Consider the following 27,270-nt stretch of genomic DNA (forward strand, 5'->3'; position numbering starts at 1 on the left):
CGTTTCCACACTTCCGGGTATCATGTCGACGCCCACATGTCGAAGCAAAACAGTGATTGGTCCCGTGCCAGAGGACGAGGGCGTGGCCTGAACTCTCTGAGCTTCAGTAGAAGTACATATTGTAAATGAGGTTACTGCAAATGGAGTGTAGAGAAGCTGCAGCATGTACTGTCACGTAGCTCGGCCTGACTCAGTGGTTATGGAGGTGGAGGTTGATCCCAAAGCGAATGGAGAGGACTGTCTCAACAAGGTAAAGAACTAAAGAACAACCAGGAACACTGATCTTCATTTCTATCCATTTCATTCTGCAGCTTTGATGTTAAGTGTTGTGGACATGCTCAGCACTCAGGACAAGCCTTTTATTTCTGTAGTCTTCAAACAAATGTATTAAAAAAGAATGAAAAAGTGTGTAATGTAAATACATCTGTGTCCATAACAGGGATCAGATTACCATCAACACATACAGCACATTCTTATACATGGCAAAAAAAAAAACAACATACAACAGAGGGTATACCAGGTTCAGGATCTCACATCTGTTTATGTGCACCTTTTGACAACTATGGTAGTTCTATTGTAGTTTTATGGTAGATGTGCGGTAGTTGTGGAGAAGTTGTGGGGTAGTTGTATTAGAGTTGTACAGTAGATGGTTTTTGTGTAAGGTTGTAGAGTAGTTGTGTGCTAGTTGTATGGTAGTTGGTAGTTGTATGATGGTTGTCTTCTCTCCACATTATCTGTGTAAAGCTGCTTTGAGACAATGTCCATGGTTAATAGCGCAATTCAATTAAAAATGAATTGCATTGCATTGAAATTTTAGGATAGTTGGTAGTTTGTAGTTGTAGTTGTGAAGTAGATGTAGTGAAGTTGTATGCCAGTTGTAGTGTGGTTGTAGATTAGTTGTATGATAGATGCAGTTGTACGGTTGTCATGGAGAAGTTGTGTGGTAGTTGTAGAATAGTTGTGGGGTAGATGTAGTGTAGTTGGATGGTAGTTGTGGAGAAGTTGTATGAATGTTGTTTGGTAGTTTTAGGGTAGTTGTAGATTAGTTGTGGGGTAGTTTTGTGGTAGTTATAAGCTGGTTGTAGAGCAGCTGTATGGTAGCTGTAGAGTAGTTGAATGGTAGTTGTATGGTAGTTTTAGAGTTACTGTATGGTAGTTGTATAATAGTTGTGAAGAAGCTGTGTGTTATATGTAGCGTAGTTGTGGGATAGTGTTGTGGTAGTTATAAGCTGGTTGTAGAGCAGCTGCATGGTAGCTGTAGAGTAGTTGAATGGTAGTTGTATGGTAGTTTTAGAGTAACTGTATGGTAGTTGTATAATAGTTGTGAAAAAGCTGTGTGTTATATGTAGTTGTATGGTAGTTGTTCATTCTTTAATAGTAGAAAAGTTTTGCGGTAGATGTAGTGTAGTTGTATGGTAGCTGTAGGATAGTTGTAGATTAGTTGTGGAGAAGTTGTATAGTAAATGCCATGTAGTTGTAGTTTAGTTGTGGGGTACTTCTAGAGTAGTTGTAGAACAGCTATGGTTGTTGTTGAGTAGCTGTATGGTAGTTTTTGAGTAGTTGTGTAGAAGTTGTATGGTAGTTGTTGAGTAGCTGTGTGGTAGTTGTAGGTTAGTTATGGGGTAGATGAAGTGGTAGTTGTAGAGTAGCGGTGGAGTTGTAAAGTAGTCGAAAGGTACTTGTAGAGTAGCTGTGGGGTCGCTGTACCTATAGCTTTGGAGTAGCTGAATGGTATTTGATCTTTTCCTTTGTGTTAATCATCCTCAAACTTTTCTTTATCAATGTGGGCTACAGGACAGTGTTAAATTGACATTTTTGGTTGGTTGACAGTTGTGTGTTTAATACTCTAGGAACAGTGCTATACCCCTTTATTGTCTTATGGTTTTTAGGATCTGATGGTCTAATGGTGGTCTTGTCTAATAAATGGATGTGTGAAGATTAAGATATACATTGAACGCATAATATTTCCCTGCATGTTTTTTTCCAGGTGTGTGAGAGACTTGGAATCATTGAGGTGGACTATTTTGGACTGCAGTTCACTGGGAGTAAGGGGGAAAGCCTTTGGTTAAATCTAAGAAACCGAATCTCTCAGCAAGTGGACAGCATGTTGCTATGCAGACTGAAGCTCCGTGTGAAGTTCTTTGTAGAACCACACCTCATCCTGCAAGAGCAAACAAGGTGAACCTGAATCACAATATGGTCAGAGTATTTGTTTTATTCACTTATACAATGTTTTGTTTATGCGTGATTCATCTGCATGTCAGTAAGTGCACTTGAGATTTGGATTAGCAGCAGGTTTAGTGAGTTAAGTGACAATATTGACTGGAAGTTTTATTATTATCAAGAAGAATTTGGTTGCGATGATGGAAATAATGCGAATATGCTGACATGGTGCAGTGACAGCACACACACACACACACACACACACACACACACACACACACACACACACACACACACACACACACAGAGACACTGTGACCCTTAACTAACCCAATGTAACCTCTAATGTTCTCTCATGTGCAACTTCTCTATTTTCCTTTCTATTTTGGTTTGGAAATGTGACACGCATATTAATTAGTTTTATTGTGGATCAGTTTAATTGGCAGGAGAACTTACTGATTTGCTCATGTACTGTTTGAAAGCAGGGCTTGGGATTATGTTGTACTGTTTAAACACGTGATATTAATTTGATCCACTAACCCATATTTAAAAAGATTAAATAAGCATGTATTCTATCTAGTATTTAGTGAGGGAAGAATACGATTGTTACATGATAAATAATTGGTTTACTTTATGTAGACCACTCTCACTGTAAGGCAGTCTATATATTCACCTCGATATTAAATATCTGTGTACTGCTTGTCTAACGGCATGCAGCAAAATTTATTTTTATAATATTGAGAGCATCGTTTCTAATCGTTTGAACTGTTACATTGTCTTGTAAATAATTTGATTTCTAATAAGTAAAATGTATCTCAAAGTATAATACAGAAAGAAAGTTGGAATGCATTACATTTACAGCCCTTATGCAGTGTAACTTACAATTACATCATTCATAGAGGGTTAAGGGCCTGGTGGTGCTTGGATTTTTACTAATAACCCTCTGACCCCAAGCTTAAACACTGAACTATCACTGAGCTCTTAATTCTTTTTATTTTGCTGGTAAAATCTAATGCAGTCCACATTTTAAACCAGTAAAATGTATTATTTATAACATTTTTATAAAATTATTGTGTGTGTGTGTGTGTGTGTGTTGCCTGTGAGTGTGTGTGTGTGTGTGTGTGTGTGTTGCCTGTGAAAACTAACTCTCACTCTCTCTCACTCTATCTCTCTTTCTCTATCTAGGATTTTCAAACAAAAGTTTTGTTAGCCTGTTATTTAATTCTAATCATATAATGCACTATTTCCTTGAAGGCATTTGTTCCTGATGCATGTGAAGGAAGATCTTGTTCGAGGAAGCCTGAGACTGGACTTGGAGCAGGTGGTGGAACTTTGTGCCCTTTTGTCCCAGGCGGAATCTGGCGATTACAATCAGAACACAGCCAAATATTTCTATACACAAATCTGTGGGCAGGAATCTGACCCAAGGACCATGAACAGGTAAAGATCAGGTCGAACAAACCACACCATTCATTACTGTCTAAACTCGCACAAACCATTTTACTCTGCTTACCGAGATCAGTTCTCAGGTTAAATAACAGGTTCTGTTGGAACGACAGCAGGAACAGATATACACTGTAGACTACAGCTTTGTTTTTTATTTTTATGTCAATAAAATTGATTTGTGGGTGACATGGTGGTGCAGTGTCTCACAGCATTAGACATTTGTGTCAATACAATAATAATGTGTTCGAATTTGTTGCAGCCTGTGTGAATTTTAATATAAAGTTCTGCTTTGGTAGCATCATTGCGAGGCACAAAGACCTCCATGGCATGAGTCAGGCTTCAGCGGAGTACCAAGCCCTGCAGTTAGTCTCAACTGTGGAGAACTACGGCGTCGAGTGGCACTGGGCACGGGATGCTGAAGGACATAAAGTAGGCATTGGGGTGGGTCCCGAGGGGCTGTTCATCTGCAAACAGGACTTCACACCTGTTAACAGGTAAAGCCGATGAGAAACAGATCGACATGTATCAGCTAATATGCATCCGTACTGTACATACGAATTTGATGTTTTTTAATTCCTTGCAGATTTATATATCCAACCATTCAAATAGCCACACAGTCCGGGAAGAATGTGTACGTGACTATCACCAAGAACAGTGGAGAAAATCTTGTACTCCTGTTCAAATTCATCAGCACCAACGCTGCTAGTGGACTTTACCGAGCCATAACTGAGATCCACGCCTTCTACAGGTGACATCACTTTTCATTTTTCCTAACTGTGAAGAACAATGTGCCTTTTTTTCTGTTAATACTAAAATATCAGTAATACAGGACCTACCTGCGTTGTTATTTCCTGTTTAGACAAGTTGTCAGTTCTGCTTAATTTTACATTACACCCAATTATAAAGTCAACACAGCCATTTTCATAACTCTCACGTTATCAGTATGAAACCATCACCATAACGACATCATGGCTATAGACGTTTTTTATTTGTTATTAAATTTTTTCTTTTTTGCTCAAAACTTTGCAGCCAGAGAGCTTATTGCATCTCACATTTTCATTTGTTTCATTTTATGGAACAAATGATAAACGTAAAACCGCGTTCAACGGACGCCACCCCAAAAATGCTATTTTATGTATAGAGTACTGTACTTCATTTTATAATTAATAATTATAATTTTATTAATTAATTTTATTATTTCAACAATTAAACAATTCCCTTTGTGGCAAATGCAATTCGGTGATAAACCGGGGCGCAATATTCAAACTGTAGTAAAGTATTGTATTACAAAATAAATAATTATGATCATAGTTTTTTTGCTATGTTGTGTTTTGCTCATTCACTGCTTTGTAAAATTCATAGCAGTGAAATTTTAGTGGTGTAACAAGTTCATACTAAACCCTTTAAATAAAGCCGTGTATCAGTATCATGCTGTTTATCTTTTATTGAGATGACTTGATTTGACCCGTTTAGGTGTGACACTGTGACCAGCAGCGTGATGATGCAGTACAGTCGGGATTTTAAGGCTCACCTGGCCTCCCTGTTCCTCAGTGAAAGTGTTGATGTGGGAAAAAAGTATATCTTCGATGTTCAGCGCACATCCAAGGAGGCGTATGACCGAGCTCGACGCACCCTGTTCAAGTCTTCTGCTCTTTCTCCAGCGAGGCGAATGTCTACAGAGGAAGAGGAGGAGGAAGGCTCATGTGAAGGCTGCAGGGAGACTCGTGCACTACAGAACAAACTCCAGAGACTACAGGAGGCTCTAACTTGTGTGCTGTGCTGTGATAAGGAGATCAATACGGCCTTCTGCCCTTGTGGTCACATGGTCTGCTGTAAACTCTGTGCTGACCAGCTTCAGGTGAATGAAAATAATTATTTAATTTTCTTAATTCTTAATTATTTGAAAAATAATTATATTGTAATATAGCATCAAATAGCATTAAATAGAATTACACATGCTCGAAATTCCAGATATTTTTAAGTGCTGCATCAAATCAAGAGAAGAAAAAAAGTTTTATTTTTATTTTAATTTCTTAGCGGTTTGACTCGACACACACTGATAACCGCGTGAACAGACCTGCTCTACAATCCTGTAGGTTTTATCAGTCAGTTAGGTAAATAGATGTACACAGGCATGTAGTAATCAGTGAAAGTGCCTTACTGAGTATACAGACACACACACACACACACACAATAAGGTTTGCTTAACCGCTGGTTACCTTTTACATGTTCTGTATGTGAAAGATCGGGATTTTCTGCACTGAGGCACAGATTATTGGTAACTTGAGGTTAACAAACTCTGACCGTGTGACTGTCTGCTTATTTAATTTACTGTAATGTGTCAAGGTTGACAGCCAGATGGCAGAAATCAGGGTTACACAAACATTCTATGGTTTTAAGGTACCGAGCCTTAAACCTTTATATGTTTTTTCTAATCATTTATTATTGCAATATTATTATGATGTAGATTTGAATTACATCTTGAGCAAGGCCCGTAACCCTCTCCCCTGCTCAGTTGTAAATCCGCTTTGGATAAGGGGGTCTGCCAAATCTTCTTCTTCTTCTTTCGGCTGCTCCCATTAGGGGTCGCCACAGCGGATCATCCGTCTCCATACCACCCTGTCCTCTATATCTGCCTCTTTTACACCAACTACCTGCATGTCTTCCCTCACCACATCCATGAACCTCCTCCTTGGCCTTCCTCTTTTCCTCCTACCTGGTGGCTCCATCTTCAGCATTTTTCTACCAATATAATTCATGTCCCTTCTCTGCACATGTCCAAACCATTTCAATCTCGCCTCCCTCACCTTGCCACCAAAACATCCTACATGTGCTGTCCCTCTAATAAACTCATTTCTAATCTTGTCCATCCTCGTCACTCCCAACGAAAACCTCAACATCTTTAGCTCTGCTACCTCCAGCTCCACCTCCTGTTTTTTACTCAATGCCACTGTCTCTAATCCATACAACATCGCAGGTCTCACCACAGTCCTATAAACTTTTCCTTTCATTCTTGCAGATACTCTTCTATCACAAATCACTCCTGTCACTCTTCTCCACCCACTCCACCCTGCCTGCACTCTTTTCTTTACTTCCCTAACACACTCTCCATTACTTTGCACTGTTGACCCCAGGTACCTGAACTCCTCCACCTTCTCCACCTCTTCTCCCTGCAACCGCATCACTCCACTGCCCTCCCTCTCATTCACACACATGTACTCTGTCTTACTCCTACTGACTTTCATTCCCCTTCTCTCCAGCGCATATCTCCACCTCTCCAGGCTCTTCTCAACCTGCTCTCTACTCTCACCACAAATCACAATATCATCTGCAAACATCATAGTCCAGGGAGACTCCTGTCTGACCTCGTCCGTCAACCTGTCCAATACGTGTTCACCACTGCAAACAGGAAAGGGCTCAGGGCCGATCCTTGATGCAGTCCAACCTTCACCCTGAACCAGTCTGTCGTACCTAATGCACACTTTACTGCCGTCACACTGTCCTCATACATGTTCTGCACCACCCTCACATACTTCTCTGACACACCTGACTTCCTCATACAATACCACAACTCCTCTCTCGGCACCCTGTCGTACGCTTTCTCTAAATCCACAAATACACAATGCAGCTCCTTCTGTCCTTCTCTATACTTCTCCATCAACATCCTCAAAGCAAATAAGGCATCTGTGGTGCTCTTCCTCGGCATGAAACCATACTGTTGCTCACAGATGGTCACCTCTTCTCTCAGCCTGGCTTCCACTACTCTTTCCCATAACTTTATGGTGTGACTGATCAACTTAATTCCCCTGTAGTTACTGCAGGTCTGCACATCTCCCTTATGCTTAAAGATCGGTTCCAGCACACTCCTTCTCCATTCCTCAGGCATCCTCTCCCCTTCCAGAATCCTGTTAAACAATCTGGTTAAAAACTCCACTGCCATCTCTCCTAAACATCTCCACGCTTCTACCGGTATGTCATCTGGTCCAACCGACTTTCCATTCTTCATCCTCTTAATCGCTGCTCTCACTTCCTCCTTACTAATCCTATCTACATCCTGCTTCACCAACTCCACATCCTCCAACCTTCTCTCTCTCTGATTTTCCTCATTCATCAGCTGCTCAAAATACTCCCTCCAACTTCTCAACACACTCTCCTCACTAGTCAACACTCTCCATCCTTTATTGCTCTAACTTGCAGTACATCCTGCCCAGCTCGGTCCCTCTGCCTGGCCAATCGGTATAAATCCTTTTCTCCTTCCTTAGTGTCCAACCTCTTATACAGTTCCTCATATGCCTTTTCCTTGGCTTTCGCCACATTCCTTTTAACCTGCTGCCGCATCTCCTTGTACTCCTGCCTACTCTTCTCATCACTCTGTCGATCCCACTTCTGTTTTGCCAATCTCTTTCCCCTAATGCTTTCCTGCACTTCCTCATTCCACCACCACGTCTCCTTGTCTTGCTTTCTATTTCCAGATGTCACACCAAGTACTTTTCTAGCTGCCTCCCTCATCACTCCTGCAGTAGTTGCCCAATCATCCGGCACCTCTTCACCACCACCAAGCCCCTGTCTGACCTCTTCCCTGAACCTCACACTACACTCTTCCTCCTTCAGTTTCCACCATCTTATTCTTCTTTCAAACCTTACTTTCCTCCTCTTCTTCTTCTTCGCCTCCAAAACCATCCTACAGACCACCATCCGATGCTGTCTAGCTACACTGTCCCCCCGCCAACACCTTACAGTCTCCAATCTCCTTCAGGTTGCATCTCCTACACAGAAGATAATCCACCTGTGTGCACCTTCCTCCACTCTTATACGTCACCCTATGATCCTCCTTCTTCTTAAAATACGTGTTCACCACTGCCATTTCCATCCTTTTAGCAAAATCTACCACCATCTGCCCTTCCACATTCCTCTCCTTAAAACCATACCTACCCATCACCTCCTCATCACCTCTGTTCCCTTCACCTACATGCCCATTAAAGTCTGCCCCAATCACCAATCGTTCTTTCCTAGGTACACCATCTACCACTTCATCTAATTCACTCCAGAATCTTTCTTTCTCCTCCATCTCACAGCCAACTTGTGGAGCATATAGGCACTGATGACATTTATCATCATCCCTTCAACTTCCACCTTCACGATCATCACCCTATCAGAAACTCTCTTCACCTCCACTACACTCTTACTGCACGCTTCCTTCAGAATCACCCCTACACCATTTCTTTTCCCATCCACACCATGATAAAACAGTTTAAACCCACCTCCAATGTTCCTGGCCTTACTCCCTTTCCACTTGGTCTCCTGAACACACAACACATCTACCTTTCTCCTCTCCATCATATCAGCTATCTCTCTCCCTTTACCCGTCATAGTACCAACATTTAAAGTACCAACCCGAACCTCTACTCTCCTACACTGCTCCTTTTCCTGCCGTCTCTGTAGATGCCTTCCTCCTCTCCTTCTCCTCCTTCGGCCAACAGTAGCCCAATTTCCACCAGTACCCTGTCGGCTAACGATACCTGTGGCGGTCGTTGTTAACCCGGGCCTCGACCGATCCGGTATGAAATTCTCATTTGTGATCCGCATATTTGATTTGGCACATGTTTTACGCTGGATGCCCTTCCTAACGCAACCCTCCCCATTTACCCGGGCTTGGGACTGGCACTAAGAGTACACTGGCTTGTGCCCCCCTAATGGCTGGGTTATAAGGGGGTCTGCCAAATGCTCTAATGTAAATGTATAATAATGTCTCTCCTCAGTGGTGTCCGGTGTGTCGTTCAGAGATCGATCACGTTCAGCATGTCTACTTGCCCACTTGTTCCAGTCTGCTGAACCATATGAACATGTGAGAAGTGGACACAGAAACATGCCAGAGGGTTCAAGAAGCAATGACCAGACCAGAACACTCATTGATCAAGCATTCATCGAGTAAGCCAGCACAGACTCAATTGTGACATGTGTTGATGTGTGGAGACGTGTTGTCCTCATGGAACCTGCTGATCTCGAATATGAGAACTGAAACACCATCACACTGTCATCTCCTTATGTTAAGCACAATGCAATGTTATTATTTTCTCCTCAAAGTGAGAACATTTTTGTATTTATTTGCTTTCCTTTAGAAGTTAATTAATGAAATATTGACTTAATACTGACTGAATGCTGAAAAGCTCAGCAGGTTATAATGCAATTTTATTACTTTCTAAGAAACTAATAACTTTAAATGCTAAACACTCCATGTTCCTTAAAGTTCCTTATGCAACTTTAAATAGTCTTTTTTACAGTGTTATAGTGTACACCTTTTCAATGTAATTGAATTATACCATTTTATACAGTCATCACTTTGCATAGGGTTTTTACATTCTTGTATATTCACACAAAGTGTTTCTCAGGGTGTTACATTTCTGTCTTTCAATGAGGCAGAGGATATATACATTTTTTTTTTTTTTTTACATTTAGCACATTTCCATGTTCGCCATCATGAGATGTGCTGTGGTAAATCTTACACTTACATTTACAGAGTTTTATTTGTAGTGACTGACATTTCACTGGATGTGGGTGGATAATTGATTTCTAGAATTTTCTCCTTTCATTTATTCTTCTCAGTGCTTCAGTTTTGCTTTCAGCTCCCTCTCTAAAACTGTTTTATGCCAAAGGTATACACTTACAAAGATGGTATGAATGATACAGACAAAGGTTTGTGGACACCTGACCATTGAAGATGGTGCTTTTTGAACATCCCATTCCACATTTAGTTCCCATTTACTGTTATAATGTAACCTCCACTCTTCTGGCGTGAGGGTCAAATAGATGTTGGAATGTGCATATGGAGATTTGTGCTCATTCAGCCACAAGGGTGTTAGTACTGATGTCAGGTACTGATGTAGGTGATGTGAGGAGGCCTGGGGTGCAGACAGCATATTACCAAATTTATCCCAAAGGTGTTCAGTGGGGTTGAGGTCAAAGCTCTATAGCAGGCCACTCAAGATCTTCCCAGGTAAACCCAATGTAAACCATATCTTCATGGACCTAGCTTTGTGCACAGCAGAGAGGTTGCAGCATTGTTGAGTCTCCTAGTTTATGCATCCAGAGACATCCAATACAATGTTGTACCTCCATCTGTGTGGTAACAGTTTGCGGAAGAACCACATAGGGCTGGAATATTCAGGTGTCCAAATACTTTTGTCATATAGAGTCTGTGTAGCATATTTACTTTGAACAATTTCTTTATTATTTAAAGATCATCACAAGTGTTAATTAATTATTATACAGAGCTGCTTTACAAAGCATACTGACTTTGAAGCTTTCAGTAGAATCTTTTTAGGTTTTGTGCATTTTAATATATTTCATTTCTTTCATTTTTTACTATGACAATTGTGAATTTTTAATATGTGAAACATTTATACTTTTATATTCAATTAGGTTTGTTAATAAAATTATAATAAAAGCATTGCATTTGTCAGATTTTGAGGACTTCAGTTATATTTTTATGTAGATGTCAGTGGGGATGCCTCCTCTTCCTCTTCCATCAAGTCTCGTCCTTCTTGGGACCAATTTTGTACGCAAGTACTACCTAAAGACATACCTCAAATGCAAGCTTTTAAGAGATTTCACTTGTGTGGACTTTGACCCTTTTTGGATTGATCCAAAAATAAAATTTATTCATCTGCTAAATAAATATCAATCTTAAAAAACATTCAACCACTTCTTCTTGAGATATCACTGTACAGAGAACTTTGGATGATCGCATATACACACGGTTGGACAGATGCATGTAAAAATGGGTCTTGAGTCTCTAGGCATGGGATGTGTAAGTAACATTTTTGGACAAAAGAAATTCAAATGTTTCACCATGCTCTGACCTTGACCTTGTTTGAGTAACTGTAAGCAACTGATATACATATAGACATAGTTAATATATACATAATATTCTATAGCATATTTGTACAGATCCCTTTAGGTCACAATCCTGACCCATTGTGCTGTGGGTAGTGACAGAAACAGTAAGTTCATGACTACAGGTGACACAGGTGAAGCTCCTCTGTGACAGGATGAGCAGGTTAGCAATTCAGGAGCGCCTGAAAGCATAGGTGCTGCTCAAACTACCAAATACACCCCCTGGTAGGATTTTCCAGAGGTGTAAAGAGTACCTGAAAATCATACTTAAGTAAAATTATTGATACCTTACTGCAAAATGTACTCCATTACAAGTCACCAATTCCAATATTGACGAGTCTTAGAATATCTGAATTTAACAGTACTTGAGTATTTGACTTGTAATGAACGTAGGCTCAAAGATGCACTGGTCCTTAACACCAAGACACTTGTTAGTAAAAATAATTGATTTGTGAGGATTTATTTCCTAAAATACAAATCAAATTGTATACCTCAACACTGCATTAACCAAAATCAACACAACAAACTCTTCAACATGCCAGAATAAATGAAAGATCAAACAAATCGGTCAAAAAAAGACAGTAGTAAAGCAATCTTTCAAAAGGTATCTGCAATTAACAAATAAATGACCTGAGATGTTGTATGGATTAGAGACAGTGGCATTGAGTAAAAGACAGGAGGTGGAGCTGGAGGTAGCAGAGCTGAAGATGTTGAGGTTTTCGTTGGGAGTGACGAGGATGAACAGGATTAGAAATGACTTTATTAGAGGGACAGCGCATGTAGAACGTTTTAAAGACAAGGTGAGGGAGGCAAGCTTGAGATGGTTTGGACATGTGCAGAGAAGGGACATGGGGCATATCGGTAGGAGAATGCTGAGGATGGAGCCACCTGAAAGGAGGAAAAGAGAAATGCCAAGGAGGAGGTTCATGGATGTGGTGAGGGAAGACATGCAAATAGATTCAGGAGGTAGATTCAGGACTGTTTATTTGCATACAGATAGTGCTATTAAAAAGAATTGGTCATTGTTTTGCACTAATGACTGCATGTGCATGTGTTTAACTTGTCACCTTTCTGAGTTTAAGCCCAATGCTCATGATTGCCATTGGGTTCTTTGCTTCTTGTGTGTACAGTAAAATGTGTACTGTAGGTGCAGAGATGTGAACTGGTTAAAGTACTGGGGTAAAAAGATTAAATCACTTTTGGATTGTTAATATCAGGTGCTGTCTGTCCTTAATTCCAATTGCATTTGAATTTTTTTTCTTCAATCTTCAAACCTTCAGTATTGCCTGGTAGATAAAACTCTAAAACCTTCTGCCTTCATGTGTTTTGCAGGTGTTAAGGTAGCTGGATGTTTGGCGATAGAAGATTCTTGTGAAAAAATTATACAAGTCATCAGATAAATATTGATCTCTGCATGAGTTTTATAACATACAGAAAAATCTTGATGACATCAAGAGAACAAATAGGGCCATTTTCCGAATGTCCAGAATAAACCTGACAAAGACGTAATCCTGGATTTAGCATGAACTTTAATCAGAGCTGATGTAATAATGACCATTAATTCACACCGACAGTACAATACTAAATTAATTTTCAGAATATTTAATACTCAAGTTTTACTGAAATGAGAGTGAATTAGTGCATTTACATGTTGGAAGGAAACTCATTTCAAAATGTTCAACAGAATTTAGTATTAAAAGTGCAGTGGTTTAAAAGTTTAAATAATTTTCCCCTTTTTATTTCTATTCATTCAGGTCATTTATTTTATACGATAAATGTATACATGCAGCATTCCAAGTAAAAAAAGTCAAATAAAACTTGCACAGAATTTTATTGGAGTATACAGGGACATTAAATGTGCACTGTACCACAATTAATTTCTAAATCAGACATAAAAAAAAAAAATGCTTCCAACATTTTGTTTTAAATATATTTCCCTTAAATCAAATAATAATCTATTTATTTAATTCAGAAAGTCTCAAGCACCACCAAACTAAAAAGAGCACTGAATCCACGGAACAGTCTTGGATGCATCATATACAGCGATACACCACAACAACATCTGAGGTTTAATTCTGTCTTATTTGCTTTGTGTTACAAAATAAATAGGTCAGAAGAACAAAAAAAAGAATTGTACACAGCTACACGAGTTACACAAATAGTAATAATTTCCCCACATTGCTTGTATTTCATTTAAGAAAGTTTTTTTTTATTTTATTTTTATTTTTTTTATTTTGAGGTTTTATGGTGAACTGAAGGATCTACCTTCAGCACTTTCTTAAACTGCTGTATTTAAAATCCAGTCAAATCAATGGTTTGGTAAGAAAATGAATAAATATAGATACTATAAAGATATAACAGTTGTGAAAGGATGTTTTGTCCAGCAGGAGGTGATAGTGAGTAAGTCTGAGTGAACCAGTGAGAGCTCTGGTGAAGGAAGAAAGCATGCCATGTCCTGGTGATGACTTGTCCAGCTGTCTGACTCCAGAGTTCTAACTGACAGCATTCTGTGTTCTGCCCTTAGTTTGACATGGTGCTATTGCTTGAGGATTTTCCTGGTCAATGCAAGCGTTGCAAACTTAAACTAAGAGAAATGCCCAATCATGAAAACACAACAAAGCGTTCGTATATTTCCCACAGTAACTGTGTACACAACGCAGAGTCCTTCTGAATTTCTAATGTGGACACCAGTTCCTGTTAGAAAGGCAAATGAGGACATCGCAAAGTCGGGATGATGTGTATTATTGGATGTTAATGTAAATATGGCAATAAAGTTCTTGGACCAGTCTCTTCACCTGAGCCCGAAGTACATCGTTTATTAGAGAAAAGTCAACTCCCCTGCTTAGAATTCAGCTCTTCATCATCGTTTTTCAAGGTTTTTGTCCAAATGAATTGGTTCTGATCTGATATCTGTTGAATCAATGACATAATCTCCACATGAAATCTGAGTTGGAATGTAAAACCACCGCAGTGGCAAAATGATTCATGGATGCTGCTTCATTGCCAAAGCTTTTCATGCAAGTTTTACAAATAAGGAATTACGCACAATCATTATACACAAGTATATCTTTAAAATGATTACAAAAAGAACGTTAATAAAACAAAACAAGCGCCACATTAGTGTTAAAAGTTGCATGCCCTGTGGGTGTGCATTGAATTGCTGTTGGAAAGGTTGAAATGTGAAAGGTAGTGATTAAAAAATAGATCATTTTACAAACATTTACAGTTGTACACTGAGACCAGGATATGTTTCGTTGAACTACTCAGGATAATAGATACAGTCCACACAATTAAACAGAAATAAACATATTTAGGCCCTACATTGTACCAAAGAGAAAGGACAGACATCGATGAAGCATCTATTCTAATGTCATAGCACCAATCATTTAAACTGCAATAATGAAGAAAACTGAAATTACGTTCCATTGTTTAGGAATGTGTTTAATGCTAGTTTCATACATGTAAGACACTTAAACCACACATGACCACAGAGTGACCATCTCTCCCAAATACACTTCTTCTGTGCTAATATTTTGCTTGTTCTCTCTCTCTCTCTCTCTCTCTCTCTCTCTCTCTCTCTCTCTCTCTCTCTCTCTCTCTCTCTCTCTCTCTCTCTCTCTCTCTGATTTTAGAAAGTGCGTAAACTCTACCCGAAATGTGCAAACATGCATTGCTTCGCCAACTAATATATTTTTTTAAGGTTTGCTTTCTCAGAATTTTGCACTAACACACAGTATCACACTCACACTTACACATACACACACGTTTCAGATGCCATTTTGGTTTACTCACACACTCTTACAGAGGAAATTCCAAACCATAATTAGTGACAAATCCAACGAACTTATTCAAGGAAAACACAAAGACAATCACCAAGACAATGCAAAGACATACATTCTGTAAACCTACGGTAATATTTCTACTTGTGCAAATTGCAAAAATGGAACCGAACTGGTATATAAAGTATAGCTTCCTCATCATAGTAGGACTCTCTTTTATTAAACAGCCAGTAAAACTGTGTGTGTTTGTGTGTTGTACATTGTGCCTCTGTGGCAACATAAAAAGTATTTAGCTTCTAAAAATAAAAATTTTCTACATGGAACATTTTGGTTACTTTGTAGTTTGACCCATTTCACAGCACATTGTATACAAAAAACACTTGAGTTTTTTTATTTTATCTAAATGACACACATTTGCTCATTTGACTTCGCAGTGACCTTTTCTCTACACTGTTACACTTCCTGGATGTCCTACTGGGTCACTTAAACCACTTAAAGAGCCCCAAACAGTACAAATGCCAGAGATACTTTGTTGATAATATTGACAAATAAGCATGTATTAATATGTGCTAATGCATTTGTAGTCATGGACTAATCCACGCTCTAATCATATCCAAACATACCCAAGCCTCTGAGTCATATACTGTACCCATAGCCGTAAATCATAATATTGTTAGAATCCCAAAAAGTTTTAATTAGATTTATGCCTGTAGCATTAATGAAGATGATGTGCAATATTAATGGTCTTTTTGTACACAAACGAGGTTAAACATCAGGTCAAGTAACCTACAATGATCAAAATCATGCCAATTTATAGATACTGTTTTCTAAAATTGTATGATCACGTAGAACTTGTTAAAAATATCTATAAGGGCATGTCATATGAAAACCTTCATTTCAGTAGTTACTCAGGAAACTGGAGCGGGTTTTTTTTTTGTCTAGAGAGAATGTGCATTATATATCAAATATAATAACGATACATGAAAATGTCTATTTAAGAATTACGGGACTAGAAAACAAAAAGTTTGGTCTCAAACTTTTGGAATAGCCTATAATTTGAACCTACATTAGTCTAAACATAGGTCAACATGTACGTAACCATTATTAATACTGCATGACAATAATGAATGGAATGACTCGGCAAAGGTGTTAATACGTAACGATTACCGTTATTAATAATTGTTTGTATTTGGACTGTTCCATTATTAGGCTGTTAGGACTTGTACACTTCATACATGTGCTAAAGATTAGTTCATGCATTCATTAATCATAAGGAAAGTGTTAGTTCACATATTAAAATGTGCTTATTTGTGGCCCTTGTAGTAAAGTGTTAACCAAAAGCCCCCGTGGAAATGGCATATATTTTTGTATGTTGTATGTTAGCAATATATTCCTAAACAGAATATATTGTACATTGTATATAGACATATATATTAAATATTTTAATGTCATTTTTGTACATAGAAATCCAGTTGTTTAAATTACAGCCACACAAGAGTTTAAATAACACAATGCTTTTACAAACTCCAACTGGATTTCAAATGTTTATTAGTTTTTTTTCAAATGCATCAATGTGATGGTTGTCATTTGTTTTTAAATGGGGTTAAAACACACAGGACAGCTAACGTTATTCTAAAATTGACATTGTGCAAATGGCTGTTGCTTAGGCAACAAAGCAGAGGTGAGGGTTTTAATCATCCATTGCCTTCTGTAAAGTGCTAATATTCAAAGGCTGAGTGAGAATTCACCTGCACACGTCCACCATATGAACATGAACGATGAACATGAACATGAACATGGATTTTGGACATGGTTATAAAGAGCTCAGATTCTGAACAGAACCTGAAACAGCCTTGTGTCATGTTTGAGGTATGTGAATAATCATATTAAAAATTGCATATCTAGAACGTTTTGACTAATTAAATTCTGGTGTATTTCATTAAAATATTGGTAAAAAATATGTATAATCCTCAACATTCATGGTTACAGTCCAGCTTTGTCCCAATAATTGGACTGTGTTTGGTTAACAAAATGCACTCGTCTGAAATGTAATATCTTAAATTCACTTCTAAGACTCCTAATCAAACCCACTCAATCGATAACAGACAGACAGTTAATTGACAATTTTATATATGTTTTTTATGGTAGTTTTTCATTCTAATTATATAGCAATATTTATCGTAACTGACATAGATTATCTTTATAAAGTATATAACAGATTAGAATAATGTGGCTTATACATAATATTTATGGGGAAAATTTGTCATCACAAGTCAAACGATTGACCGATTTCTCCAGCCCACTTGTCTATATGTCTTTGACTCACTGATTATGACTGAAATACAATTATGCTACAATTTACATGAACGTAGACAAAGTGCCAATAACAGATAATGGCCGAATTAACTACAAAAATAAGGACCCCCCCGCATATTTATATGTATCCCCCGGGACAAATGCCAGAAATTTTTGTGGGTTTTATTACAAAAACATATACTGTAAATACTGTCAGTCAAAAGTAGCTCCTGTTACAGTAACTAAAATAAGCCATGAGAAGATAACCATAATAATCTTGTTGTACTGCTGCATATCATTTGCCCAGTGAAAAACACACATGGTTTCGGAACAGTTGTCACCAGCCGACACCAAAAGTAAGTCAATAAACCAAAATGATCCTTGGTTAAGAAGATTCTTTCCCTAGAATATGAAATGTGTCTTTCATTTTTGATGGCTCACAGGGAATCTCAGGTGCCCATACTGGACCTTCCCTCAATGCTGACCTTTACCTCTTGGGAAAGAAAGTAAAGTTTAGGTAGGGTTTCCAGCTGGTCATTCTCTTGTGACCGCTCTATCTCTCCTTTCTCTGGGGCAGACCACCTTCTCTTGCGACTCCCTGCACCTTGAACTTTCCCAGAGTTAGGACTCTTAAGCCCAATACCTTCAAATTTGTGTTCCACATCTAATCCAAAAACATTCGCATCCCTCTGATTTTCCCTTTGAGCCTGTGGTGCTCCAGTCGGTCCACTGGTTTTAGCTGCTTTATGAGGACTGTCATTATGGTTCTTCACATGACCAAAGGTTTGGTCTTTTCTTGATGCACCATTCCTCAGGCTCTTCAGAGTGAGGGAGATGCAAACATCACCAACAGAGAGTTTGGCACATGACAATGCCAGTAACTGTGTAGTGCGGTCTGGGCAGCAGGATGACCATCCCTGACCAAACACGAAGAAAGGGTACTCTACCAGCACCTCCACACATACCTACAGAGAAGGAAAATATGAGCAAGACACCTACAGTAAGTACCGACTCTAAGGTAAATTCTCTTAAGAACAATTATATTATTGCAAAAGAAAAATTTTACGATTATAAAAGTAACAAATTGCACTACTCTATATTATTTTCAGTGAAAAAAAAATACTAATAATTATACAACTTACCTGTGCTTTATGTTCCCCAACTGAGAATTGAATGATGACTGCATCAGGTGTTCTGCTGGAGTCTATCCGCTCAACTGTGCTCGAGTCAATTTTTAGTTCTCTGCTCACTTCTGCACTCTGCAAGAAGTCCTCTGTTCTTAGGTCCTCCACCCGCTTAAGCTCTCCATCTGCCAGCTGGATAATGGAGCCCTTCATGAAGAATGAAGGCAGGGCAGATGATGGAGATAAGGGTGCATTCTGTGGGCTTGGGGGTGTTGGTGGGAGCCCAGGAGCTGGAGGGGCTACAACCCCTGTTGAAAGCACAGGAAGTTGAACCTGTGTTGAACTGTGTACACCTGCTGCAGCATGATGCTCCTCTGGCCCTGTGATGTCTTTTCCATTAGGAAGAATAGAGGTTGTAGCAGTAGGTGTGGCTGCAGTGATGTAAGCCTGAGGCAGACCTGTGGCTACTGTTGGTACACTAGCAGCAGAAATGGTTGAGATAGAGCAGCGAGAAACCTCTGACTCAGTAGACGATGTGTTGATGTTGCCAGCATTCACAGGAATAAGGAGAGAGGGACTGCCTGAGATCACTAGATGCTGTGAAAGGTTACTATGGTAACTGGCCACAGAATGCTGGGGTGCCCCAGATGTACTAGTAATGTATCCAATAATAGGCAGCTGTGTGGTGGAGAAAAGGTTCGTAGAAATCTCCTGGGTGGGGGCAGATGGAGATGTATGCAGTAGGGTGTGAGGGGGGAGAGTTGGAGCAAGAGATGCTGCCATGCTCTCTGATGATGAGAGAGAAATGGAGGAAACTCGAGAGACTGGTTTCCCCACAGATAGTCTTGTTCTCTCCACCCGAGCCAGAGATGTGTGCTCTTTATCCTGGGTGCTCTGAAGCTCAGTGCTATTATTGGCCATCAGGTGGCTGCTTGACAATAGCATGACTGATGTCTGAAGTCCTGCACTGTCATGAGCAGTGTAGTCAGCTGGGAGCAAGACCTGAGTTTGCGCTGGTAGACCCAGGTTCTGAATCTGCCTTTGGGCATCATCACTTTCTGGTTTGTTTGACAATCCCTTCACAATGCTGGTGGTGTGTTTGACCACGGTAACCTCTCCCAGAGCACCATTCTGCAGATCTCTGCTTTGGGAGTCAGGTTGTTTTGTGATGAGGCCATCGGTATAATGCACGAGCACCTGAGAGGGAGCGAGAGTCAAACCATGAGGGGTAAGAACAGTTGAATGAGTGTGAAGTTGAAGGGGTACTTGTGAAGTTGGGGAAATCACTGGCAAACCAACTGGTGTGCTCTCTACCTGAATGCACTGGTTAGGGGTGTGAGCTACATTAGGTAAAGATGAAATCACATGTTGCTTCTGCGGGTTTCCATTAGAAGCTTGTGGGATTACAGTGGCGGTAGCATAAAGCTCTTGAGCTTGTCTACGTGACTGGGTCGGACTTGCTGCAGCTGGCACTATCTGGGAGGAGATATAACTGGTGTAGGGTCCAATGATTTGTAAATTAGGTGGCAGCTGGTTGGGCTGGATGGGTCCTGTTACATGAGGAAGGCTGGAGGAGAGAACAGCTGGGTTGGCTGTTATTGTCGTTGTCCCAGAGAGACCTCCTGCAGGTGTGGAATTTGTAAATGATGACAAAGAGCTGTTGGAGACAGAGGTGGAAAGTGGGTACTCTGTCACTAGTGTCAGGGCTTTGGTTGATGGTGCTGGGCTGCTTGATTCAGTACTGTTGCTCTGTGCAGGAACCAGGTTGGGAACAGTGGCCATGCTGGCCATGCTGGCAACACTAGCAAGCCAAGCCAGGTTCTCACCACTTTGGCTCTCATTCACAGTTGATGCTACAAGCACCTGCCGCTCCTCAAGTGCCAGGATTTCTCTCTTCTTTGGAGGCAGGCACTCATTACTACGCTCCTGGTTGGACTTCATGACCTTTTACTCTTATGACTCCTATGTGCTACTACACAGGATGGGTTTGGTATTTTAGTTGATCTTCTTCGTTGAGAAGTCCATTGTTAAAAAAATGCTCTTTTAATATTTTGTGTTGTCACTTGTTCTTGCTGTTTTTAAATTCTTCATGTGGAATTGTCCCCCTTACTGTTGTGACTTTCTGTAGTCTGTACCTTTATCAGAAACAAAATCACAAAATCAAAAATGCTTACTGTGAGCCCTAATGCCTACTGTGCCTTCTAACAAAACAGTTAAACTAAACATAATGTTTCTTACAAAGATATAAACATAACAGGAGCTGAGGACACTAAAGATTTTCTTTAAACACAGTTAGAGTCATTTATAGTCTAAACACTAAAAATTTGGGGGAAATTATGCACACATTACACACACAATTAACATGCAAGAATATAATTACACGAGCACTATTAAACAATAGCATATGCACTAGCATTGACACATTACTATGCTAGCCTACAGTGTGGATCATATGGTCATTTCAATGGTTTTTAACATTCTTGAAACAATTTTGCCTTTCGAAAAATCAATTCACTTCTTGTTTTTTTAATAAAGTTCAGAAAGATAGAATAACTGGCCAGATACATCATTTTTTGTTTACAGTTCTCTGCCAATGTTGTGTCTTTCCCAGATGTTAACTGAAACTTGCTCACTCATTTTTGCTTTCCCCTCCCTCTCTCGCTTACACACACCACATACGTACCACATAAACACACGCATTTAAACAACAAACATTTACACATATAAATACCCACACACAGGCTGGTCACTAAGTCTGAGAGATTAGCACTGCAATATCACTCCAGCTCTGACTACATCAGACATCACACACTGCTGCCCTGTTGCAGATAGCTTGCATGGGCCCCTAACATAACTTCTCGACACCTTCTTATCATCCTCAGTACACACACACACACACACACACACACACACACACACACACACACACACACACACACACACACACACACACACACACACCAATGTACTCTGCTTTGAACTTCACACAAGCAAACACATAGTGAAAAGTTAAAAGCCAAAGCAGTTTTAACTATGCAAATGCATGTGCAAATGATTGGTGATTTGACCATAAAATGTGATAAAATACCTCTTTTTTTGTCAGCTAAATACATTTAATACCCGCTGAATCTCAAGATCTAACAATGTTACAATCGCAGGTAAAAACATGATGTCATCACCACATGAACAGACAAAGTGGAATCAAGTACTACACTTCAGTGTGGCTTCCAACCAAACACTGCAAAGAAAAAAACAAATATATATCATAATAGTGATGGAAAATCATAAGTGTTTTTTGCCTTTTGCCAAACAATGCCCTTAGGCAAATATTCTCTGCACGTTGCCACCCTTTCATGAAGGTACCTTCCCCTTTAAGAGGCGGGCTGGGGAGTCCTAAGCTAGACATGAATCCAAACAGTGCTGTTGCTGCTTTACAATGACTACTGACTGCTATTCTGAACATACTCTCATACTCTCTCTCTCTCTCTCTCTCTCTCTCTCTCTCTCTCTCTCTCTCTCTCTCCCTCAATGGGGAAAGTATCACATCACAAAATGCAGACGTTCAGCAAAATGTACACAAACATACAAATGTACATATGCCTGCATGGTTAAAGCAGTGCTTGAGTAAAACATTACAGAGTGTCATGATGAAGATTCCTTTGTCAGAAGGCTTACCTCTGAATAGTGGAGAGAAAACAGCTCCCTCACTCTGAGTCTTTCTCTCTCTTGCTCTTTCTCGCTCTCTCTTTCTCCTGCTTTGCACAGTGTAGTATGCGAGTTGCAAAGCACCCTATTCCTTTCCAGCCATCCTTTGTCCAGATTGAACACACAGATACAAAGTCAGATCCACAATTGTCCTGTTATATATTCACCTCCATGTCCTGCGTTTGTCCCTTGCTCTTCTGTCCTCTCCTCTTGCCTCCTCTTCTCCCTTCTGCAGTGGCCCTGGAGGAGTAAGCATAAAGGAAGTCCCCTTGTCTGGGTTGTCTGAAATGAAGTCCTTGCGTACAAGAGGTACGGAGTATGTTATGCAAGGCAAATACACTGCCTCACTTCCAGTCTCTCTCTCTCTCTCTCTCTCTCTCTCTCTCTCTCTCTCTCTCTCTCTCTCTCTCCCTCTCTCTCTATCTCTTACTCTACACACATACACATACGCACACACACATGCTCAGTGCTCTACTGAATGCAGCTCCTCCTCCCCCAGTCAGCCTCAGCAGCCTCATCAGGTATTCATTCAAAAAACACACTCCACTTGGCTCAACACCCAAGCTACACTCACAGGGGGTGGGGGGGGGAGACGGAAAGAGGAGAGGGAGAATTACGCAGGCAAGGCGGAGGCAAAAGCAAAAAGCCTAGCACTCACAGAAGGATGAGCAAATATACAGGCTTTCTGCAAAGGATTACACACACACACACACGCACACACACACGCACACACACACACGCACACACACACGCACGCGCACACACGCGTGCACACGTACGCACACTCTACATACTGAGCTACTACAATTTTTTCTTTGTGTTTGTGGCCTAATTAGGTTTACCTATGTGTTAAAAGAATTCCCTATCTCCCCGTGTGCAGTCTGGTTGGATGTTAATACATAAATCAGCTCTGAAACGAATTCCATTTGCATGCCTCTGTGCTCCGAGGACTGTCCTGGTTTAACCTCTTGTGCACCTGCTGCTAGAGAACAACCATGTCACCAGACAATGCCCTTCCACAAAGCGTCTCATGTAGTCATCGTATTTTTTCACACACACACACACACACACACACACACACACACACACACACACACACACACACACACATATATATATAGACACATACGCACCCCAAGGTGAGAAACCAGGTTACAATCATTTTGATGAGCACTAAAAAAAATTCTCTAGACCAGGAGTTCTTGTGTCTAAGTGAGAGGTTCTTAGTCCTACAGAACCTTTGCTTTTGCAGAATGAATGTATGGTGTACCTTATTAATCTAATTCGCTAGAAGGGAAACAATGATACAGAGGTCCAAATTCACCAGGTCATGACCAGTACTGGGCAATGGAAGAGTTGCTACCAGGACAAAAAACGTTCTGGGAAAATATATAAAATAATTATTTTTTGACTGAAACTGGTTCATGGTGTAAAAAAGATTGGAGGCCTATGCAATGGAGGCAGCAGACAGGTTAGGCATTAGGCAGGGGAGACAGTAAACAGGGGAGGCATTTGACAAAGGAGGCAGTAGACATTGAAGGTAGGGTAGGCCGTCGGCAAGGGAGGCAGGGCAGGCAGCAGGTAGGGTAAGTAGTTGGCAGGGGAGACACTAGGAAGGGCAGCCAGCAAGCAATGTAAGCAGACAGCAGAGGGTACAGGACAGGCATAAGGCAGAAAAAGCTGTAGACAGGGAAGGCAGGGCAGGCAGAAGGCAGAAATAGCAGTGGACAGGGGAGGCAGTGCAGGCAGGAGGCAGGGTAGGCAGGAGGCAAGGTAGGAAGCAGGCCGGGTAGGCAGTTCGGCAGAGAAGGTAGTAGGCAAGATTGGCAGTAGGGAGGGCAGGAAATAGGCAGGGCAAGCAGTAGGTAGAACAGGCAGTAGGCAGGACAGGCAATAGGCAGGAGAGGCAATAGGCAAGACAGGCAGTAGGAAGGACCGGCAATAGGCAAGACAGAGAGTAGACAGAGGGGGCAGTAGGCAAGATTGGCAATAGACAGGGGAGGCAGTAGGTAGGACAGGCAGTAGGCAGGACATGCAATAGGCAAGGCAGGCAGTAGACAAGACAGAAAGAGAAATGATTGAAAACAGCATTTAACATAATGTTATACACTATTTAATTCAACACCCTCACACACTATGTGGGAGTTGTTTTGAAAAGTCCTTCTGTGCACATGTGGAAACATGGAAAGGTACACAAGCAATGTCTAATATTATCCTGGTTATGTTCAACCACCCATTTTTAGCAAGACATGCCCAGACAGAGATTGAATTAAAGTAGCAGACAGCCATGACAGCTAAAACATGTGAAGGTTGGCCGGATGAAAAGCAGGGACTTTTTTGATTCCATAAGAGAAATGACCTGTTATCACCCAAATGAGGATGGGTTCCCCTTTTGGGTCTGGTTCCTCTCAAGGTTTCTTCGTCATAACATCTAAGGGAGTTTTTCCTTGCCACAGTCACCATGACTGCTCATCAGGGATAAATGCACACCATTCACCTTAACTCTTAAAATTCTGTAAAGCTGCTTTGTGATAATGTCTGTTGTGAAAAGTGCTATAGGAATAAACTTAACTTGACTGACTTAACTTGAGCGCACAAAATGCTTGGTGTAAGTAGATACACATGTAGCAAAGAATATGATAAGGAAAATTTTGAATAGTTAACAGATAAATAAAAGATATTGTAGTTTCTGCAGCCTGCAATGTAATTATATAGTATGCCAAGTAAATGTGGATAATAATAAATATAATATATGATGATAATATAATAATGATGTGAATAAACACCTCTATACACAAATTATGTTTTATTTTTTAAGGGGCTTCCAAGTTTTGCTCAAAGACAAAATTGTAGTAGTTAGTCCCTGCTGGGTTATGAACTTGCCACCTTTATAACGTAAAGCCTAAAACACAGAGCTACTTCACCGATTCAATGCATTTAACCAATGTATCAGTGGGTTAAGGCTTTGAATTGGCAATCAGGAGGCTTTATGTTTACATCCTATCATTGTCAGAATTCTAGCAGTTTTTCTTAGAAAGTCCCCTTAACCCACTGCTTTAGTTATAAGCTGTTTAATTGTATGTAAGATATTACAGTAAGTTACAATAATCTGTACTGTATATTTTTTAATACACTGATGCCTGACTCCGTGTAACCTCACTGTAAAAGCTAAGTAACTGCTGCTAAATCGATATATATCTTAGTGCACCAAAGGAACCTGCAGGGTCAGTGGGTGAAAAACAGAACTCAGACTGAGTAAATTTGTGACAATCTGTACTTTCAGCTTTAAGGGATTGGTGCCTAAAGACTACAAAGCCACACTGAGTGACAACCTTTGATAGCTCTACTCCTCTTAATAGAAGTTGGGTTTTGGCAGGGTTGCTATGTTACTGTTTGGAAAGGAATATTGTACCCAGGAGTCACTGGGGAAAGAACTCTCTCTCTCTCTCTCTCTCTCTCTCTCTCTCTCTCTCTCTCTCTCTCTCTCTCTGTGTGTGTGTGTGTGTGTGTGTGTGTGTGTGTGTGTGTGTGTGTGTGTGTGTGTGTGTGTGTGTGTTTATTAATCTAGATACTTTCTCACTTCTGCATTCTCATAGCTGAAACATAACATAACAGCGCACTCTGCAGATTATCTAGTCAAGAAGCATTGACACTGCCAAAGCACTCTATAAATTAATCTGCATCATTGATCTTTGCATGGTTGTTAACATGGGGTTAAAATTTAAATGAAGCCACAGCAGTAACACTGCACACATGGCCTGCTATTTACAGTTATTAAAAATATAAATAATTTATGAGATTCTGTATTCAGTGTCACCAAGGGCACATCACTAAAGCACAATATCAGAGCCTTCTTAAATATACAAATATAACTGCACACTCAATCATGTACTTACTGTAAAGCCACCAGATGTGGTGCTTTCCTGTTAAAAAAAAAAAAAAAAAAAAAAAAAAAAAGAAAGGTTTGATCCTTGCATGGGTGTTCCTCAGCACCTGTTACTCACACTACACTGCCACAAGTGTCTCAAATACCGGTGCACATTATTCATGTAAAAACCCTGAGACATGCCCCAACATGTTCAGACATGCAGAAAGAAGGTCTGAGTAGACTTGGACCTGAGCAGCACACATGTTGAGAGAACACAAGCATAAGGAATGTGGAAGGAGGAAAAATATTTGATTGGTTAAAATAAAAGCAATTCATCCTATGGGAAACAGTCAAGGCAGATAATGAAACAGTTATATATCTGTGAAGGGGTGAAAAGCAAAACAAACTTTGTAGAGGAAGAACCTGTTTTAATTCTTACTTTCTCCGATTTCAATACTAAATTTGCAAGTTGTATTTTTTCCGCATATGGGAAAAAAATGTGTTTTAAAGTCTAGATAAATTTGTATATAACAGTTACATTTTGGTTACTAAAGATATACAGGGTGGGCCATGGAAAAAAGTAGCCTGCCTCTAATACCGGTGCCACGGAGACGGGCTACTTTTCCGTGGCCCAACCTGTAGTTTGGATGCCTTCATCAATTCTGTACTCTGAGCTTCCAGAAAAAAACTAAATAACTAATAAGATGCAAACTACTTAACTGAAATAGAGATAAATTACCTGAATAAAACTTAGTAACGAAGTAAGAAAAAGTTGAATAAATATTTTGACATTTCGGTTTAATCTGCTTGCCATCATTGTGTCTTTGTTAAACTAATCTTTTCTCAGTATAGTGCGCTATTATCACTGCCTTAAAACTGAAGAAAGTTAGATATTTCACACTAATATGGAAAACTTGATAATGCTATAATGCTTTATAAGAAGAATTGTGAAAAGTTATGATTTAAATTCAGCTTAAGAACAAAAATCAATTTGCTG

At 39.9% G+C, this 27,270-nt stretch overlaps 2 protein-coding genes across 4 annotated transcripts; one reads left to right on the forward strand and one right to left on the reverse strand.

The window, feature by feature from the left end:
• Positions 1–115: 115 nt before the first annotated feature.
• Positions 116–11,070, forward strand: mylipb (myosin regulatory light chain interacting protein b). The gene is made up of 7 exons (XM_083537888.1): positions 116–250; positions 1,988–2,178; positions 3,418–3,603; positions 3,906–4,103; positions 4,193–4,357; positions 5,083–5,467; positions 9,369–11,070. The coding sequence occupies exons 1-7, from the start codon at positions 164–166 to the stop codon at positions 9,456–9,458; spliced, it is 1,302 nt and encodes a 433-aa protein (XP_083394014.1). The 5' UTR covers positions 116–163; the 3' UTR covers positions 9,459–11,070.
• Positions 11,071–13,316: 2,246 nt separating this feature from the next.
• On the reverse strand, positions 13,317–26,327 carry atxn1b (ataxin 1b). Of its 3 annotated transcripts, XM_083536684.1 has the most exons (4): positions 22,841–22,951; positions 22,376–22,798; positions 18,719–20,835; positions 13,317–18,541 (listed from the first exon to the last, which is right to left on the reverse strand). In XM_083536684.1, the coding sequence occupies exons 3-4, from the start codon at positions 20,639–20,641 to the stop codon at positions 18,026–18,028; spliced, it is 2,439 nt and encodes an 812-aa protein (XP_083392810.1). In that variant the 5' UTR covers positions 20,642–20,835; positions 22,376–22,798; positions 22,841–22,951; the 3' UTR covers positions 13,317–18,025. The 3 variants fall into 3 exon arrangements, with proteins under 3 accessions (XP_083392810.1, XP_083392812.1, XP_083392811.1); XM_083536686.1 differs by lacking the exons at positions 22,376–22,798; positions 22,841–22,951 and adding an exon at positions 26,302–26,327; XM_083536685.1 differs by having other exon boundaries at positions 22,573–22,977.
• Between the last annotated feature and the right edge of the window lie 943 nt (positions 26,328–27,270).

This window comes from Silurus aristotelis (genome assembly GCF_946808225.1).
Source record: "Silurus aristotelis genome assembly, chromosome: 1".
NCBI lineage: Eukaryota > Metazoa > Chordata > Actinopteri > Siluriformes > Siluridae > Silurus > Silurus aristotelis.

What these genes read in the sequence shown, in the direction of transcription:
- mylipb (XM_083537888.1), top strand. Translation starts at nt 164, where the DNA reads ATGTACTGTCACGTAGCTCGGCCTGACTCAGTGGTTATGGAGGTGGAG. An exon ending in GACTTCACACCTGTTAACAG is followed by an intron (nt 4,104 to 4,192) that starts GTAAAGCCGATG and finishes AATTCCTTGCAG; the next exon opens with ATTTATATATCCAACCATTC. An exon ending in GAGATCCACGCCTTCTACAG is followed by an intron (nt 4,358 to 5,082) that starts GTGACATCACTT and finishes TGACCCGTTTAG; the next exon opens with GTGTGACACTGTGACCAGCA.
- atxn1b (XM_083536686.1), bottom strand. Translation starts at nt 20,641, where the DNA reads ATGAAGTCCAACCAGGAGCGTAGTAATGAGTGCCTGCCTCCAAAGAAG. An exon ending in TTGGGGAACATAAAGCACAG is followed by an intron (nt 18,542 to 18,718) that starts GTAAGTTGTATA and finishes CCTTCTCTGTAG; the next exon opens with GTATGTGTGGAGGTGCTGGT.